The sequence below is a fragment of the Lathyrus oleraceus genome, chromosome 3 (assembly GCF_024323335.1).
Source record: "Lathyrus oleraceus cultivar Zhongwan6 chromosome 3, CAAS_Psat_ZW6_1.0, whole genome shotgun sequence".
Taxonomy (NCBI): domain Eukaryota; kingdom Viridiplantae; phylum Streptophyta; class Magnoliopsida; order Fabales; family Fabaceae; genus Lathyrus; species Lathyrus oleraceus.
In genome coordinates this window covers 399,693,571-399,714,616 of record NC_066581.1, presented here as the reverse complement: position 1 = coordinate 399,714,616, position 21,046 = coordinate 399,693,571, and the positions used below count along the sequence as shown (strand labels likewise).

The 21,046-nt window shown below is 33.7% G+C and overlaps 1 protein-coding gene across 1 annotated transcript; it reads left to right on the top strand.

Annotated features, from left to right (window-relative positions):
* The first annotated feature begins 2,733 nt into the window (after positions 1–2,733).
* Positions 2,734–6,857, top strand: LOC127127936 (carotenoid cleavage dioxygenase 7, chloroplastic). Its single transcript, XM_051057204.1, has 7 exons — positions 2,734–3,557; positions 4,291–4,419; positions 4,643–4,774; positions 4,855–5,130; positions 5,820–5,899; positions 6,000–6,314; positions 6,390–6,857. Exons 1-7 carry the CDS (start codon positions 2,777–2,779, stop codon positions 6,531–6,533), a joined length of 1,857 nt encoding a protein of 618 aa, XP_050913161.1. The 5' UTR covers positions 2,734–2,776; the 3' UTR covers positions 6,534–6,857.
* The last annotated feature ends 14,189 nt before the right edge of the window (positions 6,858–21,046 follow it).

The following is a 21,046-nucleotide window of genomic DNA, read 5'->3' as shown; positions in this document are numbered from 1 at the left end:
CCAACCGACCTGTGGAGGACTGCTCAAGTACTTCAAGATTCGGCATATTCTATTAATCCACTTTCCAGGTTTTTATTCAATTATTATCGTTATTGCTTTATTATTGTTATTATAATCATGTTTACTTTATTGTTGATCTGTTTATGCTCGTCTGTATTTGCGTTATTTAACATGTCTGGCTAAACTACCGGTATCGGTATGTAAACAATTTAATTAGACGGGATTTAATAATAATCGGTGTAAAACTTCTTTTCTCAAACAATCTTTTTGGCTGTGATTTTTAATTTAAATTTAATTAACTTTGTCACAAGAGTGAGAAGCTATTTAATATAGTTTTGTCACGAGAGTGGGAAATTAACTAAGGTGAGAACCGACAATCGCGAGAGCGTGGGAGTCGAATTGGATAGTAAAAACTAGGGATTGATTTTAAAAACAGCGAGAGCACTTTAAAAGCAATTAGAACTTATTTATTTTCAAAAAGTATTTTTTAACTTCAAATGGGACAGTGAAAACGTACATTCTGACTTAAAAGTATAGTCCGAGTCAACAATCACGAGAGTGTGAGATAAAACCTTTTAAATGAGTATTTTCTACTGAAAGATATTTGGTACTTAAAATATACACCGGTGACTTATCGAATCCTTGACGATTAATGTGTTGCATACTGGTATCCCTTTATTAATATTATCTTAAAACTTAACTTCCTTTAGATTTAATTTTTGTTAAACCGAACCTCTAAATATCATCTCCTTAGCTAAACATAGTAACATCGATAGTATTAGTTTGACCATCGGTCCCTGTGGGTTCAATATCTTTTAAAACTAAAACGACTAGACTGTGCACTTGCAGTCAAGTACCCGATAGACTATATTCTATATACAGTCACGAGACGTATCAGAGATGAGGTTCCATTATCTTCGAGAGCAGGTAGCAGATGGAAAGATGAATATGGAACACTGTAGAATTGAAAATCAGATTGCAGACATCATGACGAAGGGAGTGCATGTCGAAGTGTTCAAAAGACTAAGAGTTATGATGAATGTAGATAGCTTAGACACAATTAATTAAGTGGTGTGTTGAATTGTAATTCCTTGTGTCGAAGCAGGTTGCTCGACAGAGCAAGGAAATGTCAAACCACCTAGTGTGTTGAGTTGTGTTAGTGTGTCGAAGTGTCAAAGCATTTTGCTTCACACAGGATTTTGACTTATGCATATTTTAGTAGTGTTAGCTATTTTGGGCTTTGACTTGAGGTCCAATTTAACCTAAATCTATAAATAGAGGGAGTAACACTTATTCTTGTAATGAGGTGAATAGAGTATTTATAACACTTGTAATTAACAGTATTTTGTAGTTGCAAAGTGAATAAGAAGTTTTCCACATTTTGTGGGCAGAGAGAAACTCTGCAGAATTTTAATTCTTCTTCTCCTTCATCGTTCTTTACACTCTTTCTTTCTCCATTGTTCTTCTCTTTTCATTGTTATTGTGTGGGTAATAACAATTTTGTTCATCAAGATTGATTGAAATTCTCCATAGGTCTTTGGGAGATTTTCAACAATCATCATGCATGACGCCCGTGGACAAAAATGAATGCATATCCATATCTTCTGTCTACTCTTTTGTGTGATTTTTTTTGTTTAAAATATATATATATATATATATATATATATATATATATATATATATATATATATATATATATATATATATATATATATATATATATATATATATATATATATATATAATACGGTTATTTTAGAATATTTAAAAAAAAAATCCTTATATGATGATCAATTTCCCGGTGCAAACTAAAACAAACAAATACATAGAAAACATTAAAAAATGGACATGATAAACTATGCATTTCATAATTAAATGATTAGAGTACATATGTTGTTTAATGCAAATTGGTCGTTTAGTTTCTTCATCAACCATCATATATATAATTCGATGGCTATCATTGCTGCTAAATCAAATTAGTTTAGCCAAAGAGAAAAATAATAGTAACATGGACGAAAAATCTTCATCTCATTGAGCACCAAACTGTACACTTATAATGAAGCATTAAAAAAACAAGCTAAAACAAAACAAAGGACAATTGAAATGCATTATGTCTGCCACTTATAATGCAAGAATTTAAATTGCTGTCCACTACATTTTAATATATATGCACCTATACCCCACGTCAACATTTTGTTTCTCAAAAAAGTTCAGACTAGTTAGGTTCTAAAAATACACCACTCAGTTAAAAACGTAAGAATTAGTTGAATTTCAATAATTCGTACCTAAATTCGTATCAAAATTCATACTTAAATTCAAGTATTAAAGTTCGAACACTGATTAACACACGAAATAAAATATGCTTTCAATCAAATTCTAAGTTCGAATTCTGATCGACACACAAAATAAAATAAAATGTACTGAACAAACATACAAAATAAAATGTGCTTACGATCAGACCCTTAAATTGTAACCCTAGACATATTATGAGATTATTATAGTTGAATAAAGTGGAGAAAGCTACATGATAATTATAATTAGTGCCCAATTAGTACCCAACATGAATATTGATATAGCCCAAACTAAATTAAACCATGCAACCAAAGTTTATACTCAAAAGTAGGGATGGCAAATCTGTAATTAAAAAAATAATCAATGCAATTACACTTATAGCAACAGTTCCATATCAGTATAGCTATATATACACCTCACATATTGTTACCAAACTTCACATTCCAACAACACTTTAACTTCAAAGCCTCTTAAGCTCACAAAAATGCAAGCCAAACCCATTCACAGCCCCTCACCTTACATAGTTCCTCCTCTCCTAAGGCCTCCTCCTGTGCACCACGCCTCCTTATCATCCCAAACAATAACCAAACCAAAACCAGTACCCGCACCCATACCCACGACCGATGTTGTCATACCCGGCCGGATTCTTCAACCGGTTCAACCGTTTATCGACCACGATGACCCCATAGCCGCGTCGTGGGACTACAACTTCTTATTCATGTCACAACGATCGGAAACGACTCAACCTATCAGACTACGTGTCGTGGAGGGGGAAATACCTACGGATTTTCCGTCTGGCGCGTACTATTTAACCGGGCCAGGGATTTTCAAAGACGATCATGGTTCCACGGTGCACCCGCTCGACGGCCATGGTTACCTAAGAGCATTCGCTTTCGATAATGCAACTAAGGAAGTCAAATACATGGCTAAATACATCAAAACCGAAGCTCAAGTCGAGGAGTTCGATCGAAAGACCAACTCGTGGAGGTTTACGCATAGAGGGCCGTTTTCTGTTTTGAAAGGTGGGAAGAAGATTGGGAATACTAAGGTTATGAAAAATGTTGCTAATACTAGTGTATTGATGTGGGGGAAGAAACTCTTGTGTATGTGGGAAGGTGGAAACCCGTATGAGATCGAATCCGATACGTTGGATACGATCGGGAAGTTCAACATGACCGACGGTTGTGATTTGGCGGATCACGGTGAGAGTCACGGTGGTGATGTTTGGGAGGTTGCTGCCAACTTACTAAAACCTATATTGTACGGTATGTATCAATCATTGTGTTTATTTTCTTATAAAAAATATATCAAAAAATTGGTATTATTCAAAAAAAAATACTCATTCAATAACTCGTATACATAAAAAAAAATTATTTTTTTAAAATATATCAATCATTTCGTTAATTTTTGACTTTTACATTCATTCAATAACCATATACATCTAAATTATTACACATCAATTACTGAAAATATAATTATATTGAAAAATGAAAGGGATATTTTATATCTGACTTATATGAAATTTTAATATATTATCTCTATAGTTTGCATTGCTCCTTGAATATATCTTTTTGCATACGAGAAGAGCATATAAGAGCTTGAATAATACACACACTACATGCCAATATGACACATGACAAAAATGGGGTAAAATCAAAGTGGTTTATTTTCCTTCTCTCTCTATATATTTTTAATTTATGTGAAATTGGCAACTGAATAATTATTTGTAAGACGAATGAGTATAGTGATTCAAATAATAGTATTATTTCTTTAATGTGAAATTTTATCACAAAGTGGCACACAAGACACAAACAATGATAGATACATGTTCAAATGTGTGTGTCCAAAAATAGTCATTAATTAAGGATCCTAGATTCCCAAGGAGGAATTTAATAAAGGTTTCATGTTAATTACACCCTAGCATATACTTTAATTATAATAATTTATTTATACAAGGTGCACAACATTGATATTTGTGTTTTATTTAATTGAATACAGGAGTCTTTAAGATGCCGCCAAAGAGACTCTTGTCTCACTATAAACTTGACTCTAGCAGGAATAGATTACTTACTGTGGCGTGCAATGCAGAGGATATGTTACTTCCAAGAAGTAATTTTACATTTACAGGTAAGTAAATAAATTAAAATGTATAGTTTCAAATATAACTTCAACTTAATTTCATATAAATCTATATTTTAAGTCATATAAGATTTTAACATAAATATAATTAAGAAATACAATTAAAATAGTATTTTTTATTTTATTTTAAAAAAAAGTATATGTTTACGAAACTATCCTTTATAGTAATTTTGATTTTAATTCATAAACTATGTATTTTTTTATTTTGCAGAATATGACTCTAATTTCAAAATAGTAGAGAAACAAGAGTTCAAAATTCCAGATCACATGATGATCCATGATTGGGCTTTCACAGATACTTATTACATAGTGTTTGCCAATCGCATCAAACTTGATATATTAGGTTAGACTTTATTTTACTATTATTTTAGGCAAATATTTACGCAACTGCAGAGATTAATTATTTATTTAAACAAATTTCAGGTTCAATGGAAGCAGTGTGCGGAGCATCTCCAATGATATCAGCATTAACCGTAAATCCAAGTAAAAGTACATCACCAATATACTTACTTCCTCGGTTTCCAAACAAATCTGAAAGTAAAAAACGAGATTGGAAAATACCACTTGAAATACCTTCACAATTGTGGCTTCTTCATGTTGGTAATGCATTTGAAGTTAAACATGATCATGGAAATTTGGACATTCAAATACTAGCTAGTGCTTGCTCTTATCAATGGTTCAACTTCCGCAAATTATTTGGTATATACTAACTTTATTTTTAGTTACAATAAATAAAATAATAAATAAATTCTCTCTCTATCACTTCTTCGGCTAAAACCCTAATTATGTCCTCAAATTTTAACCCAATCGATATAAGTCAAATATTAATGAAATATTAATGATAGATTGAACACCTTTACTATTGGAATTCCAACTGTGATACTTATGATTCACTATTAATTTCTAGTGATTATTACTATTTTATCTATAAAAGAAATAATACTTTTTTCATTCTAAAATAATTGTCATAATTGATCATTTCATATCGATTAAAAAAATATAATAAATAAAAAAGATAATAATATTTTTATCAAACTATCTTTATTTATTATTAATGTATTCGAAGTATCGTAAATACAGAATGAGAGTATAATAAATTGAGAGTATTAATAATAATGTATAATTGAAAGATAAAGATTATAATTATATTAAAAATTATGCGACACTTATTTTAAAATACATAATATTATAAGATGCGATAATTATTAATTATTTTGGGAGGATAATATTTATCTTTAGATTAATTTAACAGTTAAGATTTGATTAGAGAGATTATAGACCATCCAAGTTGATAGTTTAAAATTATGTGCAAGTAAAATAATTAAAAAGAAACTAAAAAAATTCGATAACTCTTTTAATAAATATTTATTTATTTTATTTATTTTCAGGATATAAGTGGCAAACAAAACATCTAGATCCATCAATAATGAATGTGAAAGGTGAAAATGCATTGCCACACCTTGTTCAGGTAATAAATATATTTAAAATACTGTGGGATACAAAACTCTTATTACATATTTATTAAACTAAAATTTTATTATATTTTATATTTGATCATAATGTTGCAGGTTTCTATAAAACTAGATTCAGATTACAATTATCAAGAGTGTGATGTGAAACCAATACATAAATGGAAGAAATCCGCAGATTTTCCAGCAATCAATCCCACATTTTCCGGAAAACAAAACAAATATCTCTATTCCGCAACTACATTAGGATCTCGAAAATCATTGCCGAGTTTTCCTTTTGACACCGTAGTGAAATTTGATCTCACGAATAATTCTGTACAAACTTGGACAGCGGGAAGCCGAAGATTTATCGGCGAACCGATTTTTGTTCCCAAAGGCGAAGACGAAGACGATGGTTACCTTCTTGTTGTTGAGGTGAGTATGGATCATAACAACAATATTATTTTATAAAAGTGACAAAAATATTGATATTAATGGTTTGTTTTGCAGTATGCTACCTCAATGCAGAGATGTTGTCTTGTTGTCTTGAACCCAAAAGAGATAGGAACAAAAAAGGCTCTTGTTGCAAGACTTGAAATTCCAATGCATTTGAATTTTCCTCTAGGTTTTCATGGTTTCTGGGCAGCTAGCTAGGTGAAAGACATATTTTAATTATTGTACATTTTATTATGTAGTGAAAAACTAAATTGTATTCAACATTCCTACTAAATTTGTAATTTAAATTCAAGCAATTACAGCATGTACACAAAATTTGCAGAAGATAGCTAAGCGAGCTATGTGCACTTAGTTCACACAGATGTTCATTATTGGCTAAGTGAGTCCTTTTGTTTGTCTAGCAAAGACTGGTGCACACTAGTGTATAAACAAGATTCTCTGCAAAACCATCCCTATTCGGTTGACCTGAGGACATGCCAAATTTATCTATATGGGATGGAATGCAAGGACGATTAAAGATGAAGCCTACACAATAGATATGATGTTTGAATTGTTGATTAAGTTGTTGGTTGAAAACTTTTGAAAAAATTTCAATTTTGAAACAATGTTTGTCTACAAAGTTTTCAACTAATCTGAAAAAGTCGAATTCATAGGAAATACAAAGGCTAAGTTAATGACAAAAGTAAGTATCAATGGCATGATAAAAGGTTTTTTCCCAACAATTCAAGGCTTTGCATTCCAAGAATGCAAAGCACACTTTGCGTATGAATCATAACAATAAAATACATTATTAATTCTATTTTTTTTTATAAATGTGACAAAATATTAATTATTTTGTTTTGCAGTATGCTACCCCATCGTAGAGATGTTGTCTTTTTATTTTGAACCTAAAAGAGATAGGAAAAAAATGCTCTTATCGTAAGGCTTGAAATTCCAATGCAGTTTTCATGATTTTTGGGCAGCTAGCTAGTTGAAACAAATATTTAAATTATTGTATATGTTATTATATAGTGAAAAAATTATATTTTTTAGGATTCTAATGAAATGTTTATTTTAAGTTATAATAATTTGTCAAAACTTAGTGTTTACTAGAAATCACATGACAATATCTATTCTTCTGAAGACAAGTCCTTCATTTTGCTTCTCACCATGGATTCAGAAGGAGGGAATGTCACATTAGAAATTTCCGTAGTGCGTGAGTTTCTAGATGTGTTTCCAGAGGATGTCACTTCCTTACCTCCAATAAAGGAAAGTGGAATTCTCCCTAGATTTGGTTATGGGAACTGCATCGGTTTCAGTTATTAGAGAAACACTTCATCTGACCTAGTATGTCTCCCTGGGATGCTCCATTTATGTTAGTGAAAAAGAAAGATGGTAATATGAGATTGTATATTGCTACCGCCAACTGATCAAGGTCACCATTAAGAATAAATACCCCTTACCTCAGATTGGTGAACTCTTAGATCTGTTGAAAGGACCATGTGTGTTCTCAAAGATGGATCTACGGTTTGGTTATCATCTAATTCTAGTTAAGAGTTATGACACCCCAAAGATCGCATTCAACACTCGTTACAAACATTATGAGTTTCTTGTGATGTCTTTCAGTGTGACTAACGCTCGAGCCGTCTTTATGGACTATATGAACCACTTGTTCCAACCATATATGTATCAATTTGTATTGATCATTATTGATGGCATACTGATCTATTCCCGTACACCTTAAGAGCATGGGGGCATCTGAGGATTGTACTTTCTATTCTGTGAGAGAAGAAGTTATTCGCAAAACTTAGCAAGTGTGAGTTATGGATATCAGAGTTCCAATTCCTTGGATGTATGGTTTCTCATGGAAGAGTTGTCGTGGATCCGTCAAAGATATAAGTTATACTTAATTGGGAGAGACCGAAGAATTCCTTAGAAGTCAAAAGCTTTCTAGGACTTACAGGGTATTATACGAAATTCGTTAAGAGATTTTCTCAATCAGCCTTACCCATGATTAGAATACTTAGAAGGAAGTTCCTTTCATACGGGGTTCTAATTATGAAAGAAGCTTATCAGTGTTGTTATCTGAAGGTTACTTGTGATTACTAAAAGGGGAAAAAATAAGTTTTAAATTAGTGTGCTTGCCAAGATCTCGCAATCCAGTGCCTACGTATCTTCGTGGTGAAATGAGAAATCAGAGCTTCGTAGTTTCGAGTAGAAAATGAGTGTGTGTTGGTTGTTTTTAGTGAATAGTGTTAACATTCGCGCTCTAGCAGTTAAACGTTTCTGGTATGCTCGTGCATGGGAGACTCAAGCGTTTGTTTGTTTGCGGTAGAATGAATGCACTTGGATCATATTTTAGCAGTTAAACATGACTTGTATGCTTGCGCATGAGAGACTTAAGTGTTGTTCGTACCGGGGAAGAATGGAAATAACATGTCATTTGTGAAAAGGTTTTGGAATTCCCTAAGGCAGAAAATTGAATTTGATTGGTTGTGGTTGATTTAAGAGTATGAGACAAGTATCATACCACAAGCTAAGTACGACCGACAATCCGAGTATTTGGGAGTTGAAAGGATAATGGTATCCTAACCTCTCTTCTTGATCAAAAGAGTTTTTGTTTGTGAAATTTGTGAGGTGATTTTAATCGTTCGTACTTAGAGGGAGACAATCATCTAACCACAAGATAAGTACAACCGACAATCAAAATACTTGGGAGTTGAGAGGACAATTGCATGCTAACCACTCTTTTTCGCCCTAAGAGGACTGAATTAAAATTGTTTTATTGTTTTTAGTGTTAAGTGTTTTTAATGGAAGACAAGTATCAGGACACAAGCTAGGTACGACCGACAATCCAAGTACTTTAGAAATTGTGTGCACAAGTACGTACACCCTACCCTTTCCATCCAATTTATTATGAAAATGCTTTGAAAATGACTTGACGTTGGATCAAGTATTTGAAGTTTTAAAATGTGAAAGATGTAAGAATTATGAAAATGAAATGGTAGAGATACTTGATGTTGGATAAAACTTCACGTTGCTTTCAAATGATTTTGATTTGGAAAAGAACTTGACGTTCGATCAAGTGTATTTTTATTTTTTTGGAAAACTTATTTTTATTGTTTTATTTTTTATCTTGGTTATTAACATGCAAAGGAAAGTGGTAAAGAAAAGTAAATCATACCCTATTACATGTTCATGGGAATGGAGAATATTTTACCCACAATGGTGGGATCTTTCACAAACCATACAAGAATTGATTCTTCACAAACATACAACAATACAATTCCTAAAAATCAATCAAGAGGCAAGAAGAAAAAACAAGCACATTCACAATCATGATTCATGCACCAAAGTGTAATCAAGAATAGGTGCAAAGAAACTAATTCTAATTAGAAACTAATTCGAAAATTAATCATGATCACACATTAAAATGCACCAAAGTAGAAAAAAGGGTTAACAAATGTTAATCATGCATTTTCTAAAGTGAGCATAAAATTAACTAAACAATCAAGGGTTAACCAATATCTTATGTGAATCAACTTAAAAATTAACCAAGTATGTTCATTGAAAAATCAACCTAAAATTAGTGATTAATATCTAAACATGATGGATTATTATTTTCCCTATCTTTTCAAAATGGACATTAAATGGTAGAATCAATTACTAATCACCATCTAAGTATGCTATCTTTTTAAAGGTATTTTCATACAAAATGTTGTAAGACCCCAATTTTTAACCTAATATTCCTCATGATATCTCATCATTTGCATTGGCTTTGGGATCTCACCTTGGTATCCTCTTCACCTCTCATTCATTGGGTTTGCATTGGGAGAGATCACCAAACACATTTGGTTGTATCATACTTTATTTTTCTTTGTTTACTAACCAAAATACCAAAAATATGTCTATTGTAGTTTCATTTCTTTTGTAGGTACTGTGTGCATCCACATGTGCCTCACCAAGTCCATATCAAGGGTTTGAGACCCTCGATGCAAGAGATCAATCAAGTAAAGGTCAATATTAGTTCTAGGCATCATATATGGATCCACTACGCCAAATAAGGGAAAAGAGGGCGCTTTTTTTGGCCTATAACAGTGCTTTAAAGCGTCCTCTAATCTGGCGCTGGCATAGGTAAAGACAGCGCTTTTTTTCCTGGTGAAAGCGCTCTCTAAAGTGGCTCTTTAAGCCCTTTAAGGGCCACTTTAGAGGGCGCTTTTTAAAGAAAGCGCCCTCTAAAGTGGAAACTTTTAAGGGTTTAGAGGGCGCTTTTACTGGAAAGCGCCCTCTAAAGTGGAAACTTTTAAGGGTTTAGAGGGCGCTTTTACTGGAAAGTGCCCTCTAAAGTGGAAATTTAAAGGGTTTAGAGGGCGCTTATTTTGGAAAGCGCCCTCTAAAGTGGGTGGTTATTTAATTTTTTTTAAAAAGCGCTATATTTTTTTATTTATTTTAGACAACCTGTATATTGAAGCAGTACACCTAAAACTGTATAATTTGAAGCCCTTTTTCACACATTGCATTCAACAAGCCTTATATACAACAATCCATACATATACAACAATCCACTGATATATAATCGTTTAACTTCTAAAGATTCTAAATATACAACCAATTCATAACTTAAAAAGAAATAAAATTAAGTAGCAAAAGCATCTCTGAGATGTATGTTTTTTTTGCTAGCCGCAGTCTTCTTAGCAACAACCTCTTTTTGTTCAATATCAATAGCATGAACCTAAAATATCATAAAATTATTTAGGTGAAGTATAAGATCAAGAATTAACATTTTCTATGCATAAATATCATATAATTGTGTTTATACCTATTTTTTTATGCAACTGACTCGATTTGCTGTAATAAAAGCCATTTTACCTGTAATAAAGAAAACATCATACAAAGGTTTCTCTGCATCACTTACCAACCTCTGTGAAACTTTTATCCGACCATCCATTGCCCGCCTTTAAGTTGTACAACTTTAATACCGCAAACAATCTTGTGAATTTAGTGCAACCATCATACAAAGGTTTCTCTGCATCACTTACAAACCTCTCAAACATTTCGGGACAATCCTTAAGATCTCCTTCAAGTGCTTCTGCAATCTCTTCAACTCGATCACAATTGTATGTGTAAGACCCCAATTTTGTCCCTAAGATCCCTCATGGCATCATATCATAACATTGCATTGCCTCAAGGATCATTGGACACCTTGCTTCCTTCCCTGTGGGTGGGTCATCTTTTTGAGAGTGATTCTTGATCATCAAGCATGTCTTGCATTTGTATATCATTGCTTTTTCTTTTAATCACTAACCAAAAGTACAAAAATATGTCATTTAACCTTTGTCTTGCAGATGAAGCAATTAACAGGTCAAGACAATCAAAGGCATTCATTGAGCAATAGGTGGTGGCCATTCTTGAGAATTTGGACCCCACAATCATTCACAAGAGTTCATATGAACTATGATGTTATTTTGAAGCAAAATCCCAAGTGGTAGAGGCTTGATTTTCATCAGAACATTGCCAGGTCATCTAGAGGCCTAGAAAGTCAACTGCCAAGTCAACTGTGGATTTGGAGGTGGGAAGTGATTAGAAATACTTCATTCATGTTCAAACAAGTCTCATTTGACATTTCAAACACTCACATTGGAGAATTTGAAGTCAGGTCAAGAATTTCCAAAAATAGAAAGTGACCCATAATTTGAACTTTCCAAAAATGGAAAGATTTTAGACCAACTTCAACTTAATATTACATCATCAAGAAGGCTTCAAATGAAATTTTGTTGAACATGAAAGTTGTAGATCTTTCTCTTCCATTTCCAAAATGTCCAAGATCATGGATTTCTAACATGTGGTTGAGGATATATGATCAAATCATTGCCAAATATGCATGGGACTTCAAATGGCCATATCTTTTGATTCAAAGCTCCAAAATGAGTGGTTCTTTTTGCAATATTCTCCTTTTGACTTCTAATTTCCAAATCATGCATCACATTACATAAAATCTCATCACATAATGACTTGCATATCCATGCCTTTTTTGGAGGGAAATTGCAAAATTCAAAAATGGTGCATTGTATGGATTTTCTACCATTGCCATTGTGTTTAAAAGATCATTTTAAGTGACTTTGATGAAGGGTGTGGTACTGTTCACGTGTAATTACTACATGCACCATGCAAGTTTGGATTTTTGCAAAACACCTTATTTTCATTAACCAAATTAAACATGGATTAGCAAGGTGATTAGTAAAGCATATATATACTCTAACCCTAACAGAATTGAGGGAGGTTAATCATTTTTCACATTTCTAGATCCAAATTTCTCTCTCACTTCAAATTTTTCTCTCATTCATAACTTAATTTTTTTTCAAAAAACCTTGTAATTTTACTTCATATACTTGTTGCCTAGCTTTGATTCTGTGCAGATCAAGTGTTGAATTGGTGAATTCGTGCAAGAATCAAGTGGTGGAAGTTCATGAAGATGACAATGGAGTTTCTGTTTTGAGCTAGATCTACACGTGTGCAAGCTTCCTTTTCTTCACCAAACATCATTTCAAGCATTGTAGAGTGGATTTGGATACTTACAAGCTGTGGATCGTGCAAAATCAAGAACTGCTCTTCAAGAGGTTCAGTTTTCGAATCTCTTAATTCTTAAATTCATGTATATATTCTGGTAGATCTTGTTCTCCTGGTGATTCTGATCTAAATTTCGTGTGATTTGATGCATTATTAAGAGAGATATGCTTAATTGAAGTCTTGAATGTTAATTTGATTTTGCTTCGTTTTGCATGAATCATGATGAATTAACATGAAATATTGCTTGATCTATAACCTACATGTCATGAGGATTTGTTTGATGTATTTGTTTTTGAGTTCTGAAAAAAATTCTGGAAAAACGTTGAAGCTCGCACACTGTTCATCTTCTTCTTCATGAAGAAGATGAAGTTCTTCAGCTATGCGTCGACCATACAGCAAGGTTGCGTCGACCATTAGATAGCTTTGCGTCGACCGTAGTTGGTCTTGCGCTGACCCGGAGTTCTGGCTGTGCTTTTTTGAGTCGACCATAGCTGGCCATGCGTCGACTCTTCTTTGGTTAGGTTTTTTGCTGGCGCGCTCAATTTGAATTTGTACAGGGTTCGATCCCTGCTGAGCGCTATTTTCAATTTGCTTTCATATTTTCTTATTTTCCTCCACATTATTCCATGCTTTGCTTCACATTATTTTAATTTTTCCTCATTTTTAAAAAATCATAACAATTTGAATATTAATCCAAAAATTACCAGTTTTTTTGCATTGTGATCCTTATTCTCTCTAGTTTATTTATCATCATGATTTTACAAATTTGTGCACGGCTGGATTTTATTTGGTGCTAGGTTATGTGATCATGTATCCATTTTGTACCTTGCCTTGCTTATACATTTGTGAAATGCTGGTCTTTGATCCAATGAATCTGAAAATTTGCATGATGAAACTATACACTTTGCTTGACATTTTGGTGTTGATTTGGTATTTTTATCAATTGTCATTTCTGTTTTATAATCATGTTAAGTTGGTGTGACAATTTGTGTCACACCTTTGCTTGTTCAACTTATGTGATGTGTTTGCCTTGCCAAATGAATTCCAATTGTTCTGATTTTTTGTATGATGCTTGATATGGATGTTGTGAATGAGCATGAATTTTCTGGGAATTTTTTGAATCATTTCTGATTTAATTGAGTCTTTTCATTCTGGTTGGTCACATTTGAGCTTTAAAATTGCCTTGAACTTCAATTGATCATGAAATACTTTTGGTATATGATATTGATGTGAGACCTTTTAGATTGTTTCAAGATGTGTTTGAAGTTGATTCATGTTAATTTTCAGCTTCTGTTTTGAATTTTTTCTCCATCTTTGACCCTAGGCTTTGACCTAGTGGTTTGCCTCTCATGTTTGAGCTTTGATTTCAAGTTGAACATCCAAGTTCCATAGTTGTTGATGCTTCATCATTTGAGCATTGATGTTTGCCTTTGATTACTAATCTTTGTGTGTTTTGTAGGTTGATGTTGACTCATTTGAGTTTGACTTTTGGCTTACACCTTTTGTACATTGGGATTGTTTGTTGCCTATTGACTGTTGTTTAGTTGTTTGAACTTTGTACTGATTTGTTTGATGTTTCCACATGTACATTAGTTGCTTAAGTTCACTTTGAACTTGCTTTTGCTTGGTTGCTTAACCACTTAGGTATAACCTCTCTTCTTCATGTAGTTTGGAAGACCTGTCCTGTTATGGGGGCAGACACCTGTCTGAAGGCCTCCTTAAGAGGCAATAGTTGTGATTGTTTATCTTTGTGCCAAGCAGGAAAAGTCCTCTTATGAGGCAATTGGTAGATAAAAGAGATGTGTAATCCATCTCCTACTATTCAGTGTGTCATCCACTTTGCTCACATAATGTGTTGATGCATTGTGAATACTAACCCAAGATCTTATAGAGTCAATTCATTTGTGGAGAAGAGTTCCTACTTTCTGAACTCCCACACCTTCTATTGTTTAAAGCTCTCCCAGGCCAGGGATAAGAGCTATGAGGCACACCCCTCATCTCCATTTCATCTGCTTCACCCTAACTCTCAATGTTAGGGTTAAGAGCACAACATACCCCATTCCAGTTGACTTTAAAGTCTAACCTTGCTTGAGCCTAATTGATTGTATATAGTGTGTGCTAATTGACTTGTTTGTCTGCTTACTTGATTCATCTGTGCATATCTACTTGAGTGTGCCTTAGTGCATTTATCATCATCATTTGTATATCATTTCATAAACTTTGTTTTATAGCATTTTTGCTTTGTCCATGGAGGAGACAAGCATAAGTCCATTACTTGGCAGTTGTTCCTATGATATGGTAGGAGACTAGTATAAGTCCATTGATTGGCATCTGGTATCCTTGTTATCTTGTTTTGTGAGACTAGTATAAGTCCATTGATTGGCATCTGGTATCCATGTTTCATTTTGTTTTAGGAGATTGGTGTAAATCCATTGATTGGTATCCGGTATCCATGTTTGTTTTGTGAGACTAGTATAAGTCCATTGATTGGCATCTGGTATCATTGTTTTGTCTTAGGAGATTGGAATAAGTCCATTGATTGGCATCCGGTATCCATTTGCTTTGCTCATTTGCTTATTTGCATTATTACCTTATTCCAAAGGAATCACTTGAATCATCTACATATGATTTCAAGAGGTGAACATCTAAGAAGTTTTACTTCCTCACCCTCCCACCTTTTGTTTCTTTAAACCTCCATCTTTGCATGTTAATTCAAAACCTGAAAACTATTGTGCAAACATTTTAATCTTCTTTTCAAATTAGAAACCTAGGCCTTAGGCCTTTGATTTTTTTCAAACTCCATTTCATAATACTTCTTTGAATTGAATTCTAATCATACTTTGACCATCTTTTGTGAATAAATCCTAATTGGTTAATTTCACTCATTCAATTGTTTTGTGGCTTTGTCCATTCTTGATAAGTTTTCATACATTAGCCATAGGTTTGATTTATCCTAGTTGGTTGATGTTAATCTCACCTTTTGTCCTTAGTGATTGAATTGTAAGACTTCCTTGCTTATTATAGGGTTAACCCCTCACTAGCAAGTTGAAGCTTTTCTCACATGGTGGACTTGTTGTTTGTATAAGGTTGAGTTTTCTCCCGTGGATAACGAAAGACCTTAGGGCTTTTGTTTTAAAATGAATCCACTCATATTTTTGGAAATCTTTTAGCCGAACTACGGCGTTTTGATCCTTACCTTCCATGGAAAGGTACGTAGGCAACGGGTTCATCCGTTCAAACACAAAAAATAATAACTTGTATATTCTTTCTCTCATCCCTTCAATCCATGTTTTCACAATAAATATTTCATAAACAAATAACATTTCATACAACAAGTTGTGAAAAGGGCTCCCTAGGAGTACCTAGGACGTTTTGGGTGCCTAACACCTTCCCATTGCGTAATTAACCCCTTACCCAGATCTCTGATCTTTTCATTAGTTTTCTATGTGTAAAACTTCTTAGGCTTTTGTTCGCTTTTTAGCCATTCCTTTGGATAAATAAAAGTGCGGTGGCGACTCGATTCTTTGTATGCTTTGCTTTTGATTTAATCAATAAATCATAAAATGACGAATACACCGCTACAGTATGTATCTGCGCCACTATAGTTTGAGGCATAGGTCGTACTATCCCCCGGTTCAACATTCTCGTTACTTTTCTCACCATGCAAATTCCAACATGTATAACTTCGATCAATTCCATGCCTCATTAGATGCGATGTCAACTGAACTGCGTCAACCCGTTTCCCATAACAACAACCCAAGCAAGGACATATCATTCTACTGGGGTCTTCGGCGTGCGCAACGACAAACTTAACGAATTCTGATACCCCATTCTCGTACTCTCTCGACAATCGATTGGAAGACATCCATGTATTATCCATTACTAATTAGAATAAACAAAAAACAATTTCAGAAGAGAAACCAAAAATGGGATGAGACAAAACAATTTCGCTTTATTGAGTTAGTCTCTGTGCAGGGCATTCATGTCTCCAACAACAACCCAAAACCAAAACAATTTTGGTTTATTGAGTTAGTTTCTCAACATTTTCAGATATCTCTGACTTCAATAGCATGAGAATGTATGAACCATGCATTAAGCATTAGTGGTATGCACTAATTTGTAGCATAGTTATATATCATCATATAGTTTTTACAAAAGATAAACATTGACTAGAAAATATATATGTAGAATTATATAATGGTCTAACTGAAAGCTAACAGAAGAATAGTCGACTCTAATTTACTCTATCAAATAACATCCATACCTAAACTTCTTAAGTTACTAGCTACGCTATGTATGCTAGAATAAATACACTCATAAGCTGCATAGTGTACCTTTGATTGGTAGAAGGTGTTTTAGATATTGCTGCCTCCTTTTTCTACATCGAGAAACAAATGGAACAGTTGGTGAAATTTAACCCATAATGCCTAGTCTCCATTTCTAGCATTGCAACACAATAATTATTGTTGAGAATACTCAATAAATGTATGAACCAAGAAAAATGAAACCAAAAATGAACAATAGCGAACGTCAGAAGAGAAACCAAGTAATATGAAGATTAGAAAAATACCTATGGTGTCAAAATCGAACAGCTAACAACGAATTAATAGAAGGAGGAAACGTCGTAGATCTAACAGAGGTGGAAGGAGAACGCCTTAGAAGTAGCGAAAATCGTAGCAGTGAGAACCCTAACGTGAAAAAGAACGAAAATAACAGAGAGTGAAATAACAAAACGCGCAGTATGTTATAATTTTAATGTTTACTAAAGGGGACCTTAGAGGGCGCTTGTGGAAAAAAAGCGCCCTCTAAAGCGGGCCTAAGAGGGCGCTTATGAAAGCGCTCTCTAAGGCTTTCCAAAAGCGCTTTATAAACTGGAAATGCACATGGAGTTATAGAGCGCTTTTTTAAAAGCGCCCTCTAAGGGTAACCTTAGAGGGCGCTTTCTAAAAAGCGCCCTGTATTGTTGTCCCTCTATCTCCTCCTTATTTTTTCGCTTCACCTTAGAGGGCGCTTTATTACAAAAGCGCCCTCTAAAGTGCGCTGTCTATTCCAGTTGTTCGCTCCTTATTTTTTCGCTTCACTTTAGAGTGCGCTTTTGTAATAAAGCGCCCTCTAAGGTGCGCTGTCTATTCCAGTTTTTGGCGTAGTGATCCCTATGTTCTTTATTTGTCATTTGATCAAGAATTTATCAAGAGTTTGAAGCTTGTTTGCTTTAGAAGCCCTAATTCATTTAGGTATCTTGTGTGACCTCCTTAGCAAGTTTCTTAAACAAATTGGTCAAAGATCTTAAGGGATACTCTATTTTACTTCATCTTAAGAATATTTGATCCTCCATGATCCCCAAATAGCAAGATAACTTCAAGTTTGCAAGTTGGTTCAAAGAGGTTGACCAGAGAAAGTCAACTGGTCAAATCTAGGGTTCTCTAGACCCTATCTCCTACAATTTTTGTCATATGAAAATGATTCCAATAGAAACTTTACTCTTTATGACATTCCAAACAACTTTAATTTTGGCATAAAGAGCTAATTTTTCTTGGAAAGTCATTTTTTATGGTGAAATATTATAGGTCATTTTGTATGTGCCCTAGATAAAAGGTTAACTTCTAAGAACCATAACTTACTTAATTTGTATTATACGAAGACCATACAAGTTTCATTACCAATTTCAATATGTATTATCCAACTTTTATTCTTTGATAAATGTCAAATTCTACTTGCAAGAGCATGTACCAAGAGGAAACATTATAGGTCATGGCCATCATCATTGAACAAGCAATTTTTCTCAACTTCTAAAATCCATAACTCCCTCATGAAAGATTTAAATGATGTCAAATTTATGACCAAATTGAATAGGATTGAAAGAGCTACAACTTTTAAGAATGAGCCAATTTGATTTGAGGCTCATAGGAAAATTTATTCAAGGTGGAAAAACGGTCATTTGACTTTTAACTTAGAAAATTTTCAACTATGTTTGATTCTTCCAACTTCCACGTCAAAATTCATCATGATCCAAGCTCCAAATGGAAAAATTTTCAATATAAAATTTGTTCCCCTTCATGTTAGCTTTCCAAAGAGTCCAAGATCATCGCATTTTTATTATGTTTGAATGACTTGCGCATGGGTGTAAGGCATGATCCCATTTGGAAATTTTCATGACCGTTTTTCATTTTACAATGCATGGCTTCATGTTAAGGTTTCAACATCATTTGAACACGATTTGGCATTGGATTACCTCACTTTTTAGGCCTTGTTACACGCCCATGCATGTTAAAACAAGAATTCATCTATAAGTTTTGATGATAACAAAGGATGAAACAAATTGGTACTCTAACGAATTTATCTAAGTATGTAGGACTCTAAGAGAAAATGGATCTGATAGACAAGATCTAACATCACACAAGTCTAGAACAGATGACTTAGAATCAAATAAAGGAACACTTTGACTCTGAAGACAACGACACTCACAACATATGAGGTTTGAAGACTCAGATACTCTGAATCTGAAGGAATCCCCACTTAGTTACTCTACTGATCCGTACATCCGAAGAAGGTCCAACTGAATACATATCAAGAACTTCTAAAGAAAAATTGCGTCTAACAACTATCTAGAGAATACATGCTGAACAAGAAGATCTATATTCCATGCACTCTGATTCACGCTAACAGATCAATGTTAAAGACTTAACAACAAAGTTTCCATATATGGTATTAATCTTTATTTGGAGAAAAATAAATACTATCCAAAATTGTTATGGAAAGGACAACAAACTTAATGTCAATTAAGTCCCATCATTGTCAAGATATCAACATAAATGCTTCAGCCAACAACATCACATCCAAAGCATTATCTAAAGGCCATATCATCTTCATTAAAGATACGAAGCAATCATACAAGAATATTGAAAACTCATTCTATAATTTTTAATTCTTGTTCAAATTTGTTCACACGAGTTGTTTCTCTTGGTATAATTTTTTATTGTTCTTACTGTGTTAAAGTTGCTTACCTAGAATCACTAAACACTTCCTTGTAATTCTAAAATAGTTGTTGCATATTTCCTCAAGTGGCTTGTGAAGTCTGTAGACTTGAGAGGGCTAAGAGATATTTGTTCTCTTATACGCTTTTGTTGTAATCTTTCTAGATTATTGGATTAAGTCCTTGTTGAAGGAGAAATCACCTTGGTCGGGTGGACTGGAGTAGCTTTGAATTTCAAGCGAACCAGGATAAACTTCTGTGTTAATTGCTTTATCTTTCGGGTGTGTTTTTTTGAAAAAGTTTTTATTATCAGTGAAAACAATTCAAACCCCCCTTTCTTGTTTTTCTCTACCTTCAATTGGTATCAGAGCTTCGCCTCTGTTATTGATTTTCAAATCAAACACTTAACAATGTAGAGAAGATCCAGCGTGAGAAAAACATCATGACTAACACCAATGAAAGAGACAGCTACAATGCAAAACCTCCAGTGTTTGATGGAGAAAAGTTTGATTATTGGAAAGACAGAATCGAGAGTTTCTTCTTGGGTTATGACGCTAACTTATGGGACATAGTTAGAATTGGCTATGAACCACCTGTATCTGATACTAGTATTGTTATTGCCAGAAATAAAATGACTGATGATCAGAAGCGTGATTTCAAAAATCACCACAAAGCAAGAAAAATAGTGTTGAATGCCATATCCTACAATGAATATGAAAAGATCACCAACAGGGAAACTGCTAAAGAAATACTTGACTCCTTAAAGATGACCCATGAAGGCAACACTCAAGTTAAAGAGACAAAGGCTCAAGCTCTAATTCAAAAATATGAAGCATTCAAAATGGAGGATGATGAAGCTGTAGAGGTAATTTTTTCTAGATTTCAAACTTTAATTGCAGAACTCAAGGTTCTGGACAAGGGCTACACAAATGCAGATCATGTCAAAAATATTGTCATAGGTTTGCCAAAGAAGTGGATACCTATACTCACTACATTGAAGCTATCAAAATATCTAAACAACATAAGCCTTGAAGAACTCATCAGCTCCCTCACGAGTCATGAGATAGAACTAGAGAAAGACGAGCCCCAAAAGAAAAGCAAATCCGTGGCTCTGAAGTCTAGATCTGAAAGACGCAACCCATAAAGGAATAAAGCTTTTCAAGTTGAAGAAGAAAACAATTATGACTCTTAA

Bases quoted from the DNA above. Each gene is read 5' to 3' on its own strand.
- LOC127127936 (XM_051057204.1), top strand. From the start codon at position 2,777: ATGCAAGCCAAACCCATTCACAGCCCCTCACCTTACATAGTTCCTCCT. The intron at 4,420-4,642 runs GTAAGTAAATAA...TTTATTTTGCAG, and splicing joins AAGTAATTTTACATTTACAG to AATATGACTCTAATTTCAAA. The intron at 6,315-6,389 runs GTGAGTATGGAT...TTTGTTTTGCAG, and splicing joins GTTACCTTCTTGTTGTTGAG to TATGCTACCTCAATGCAGAG.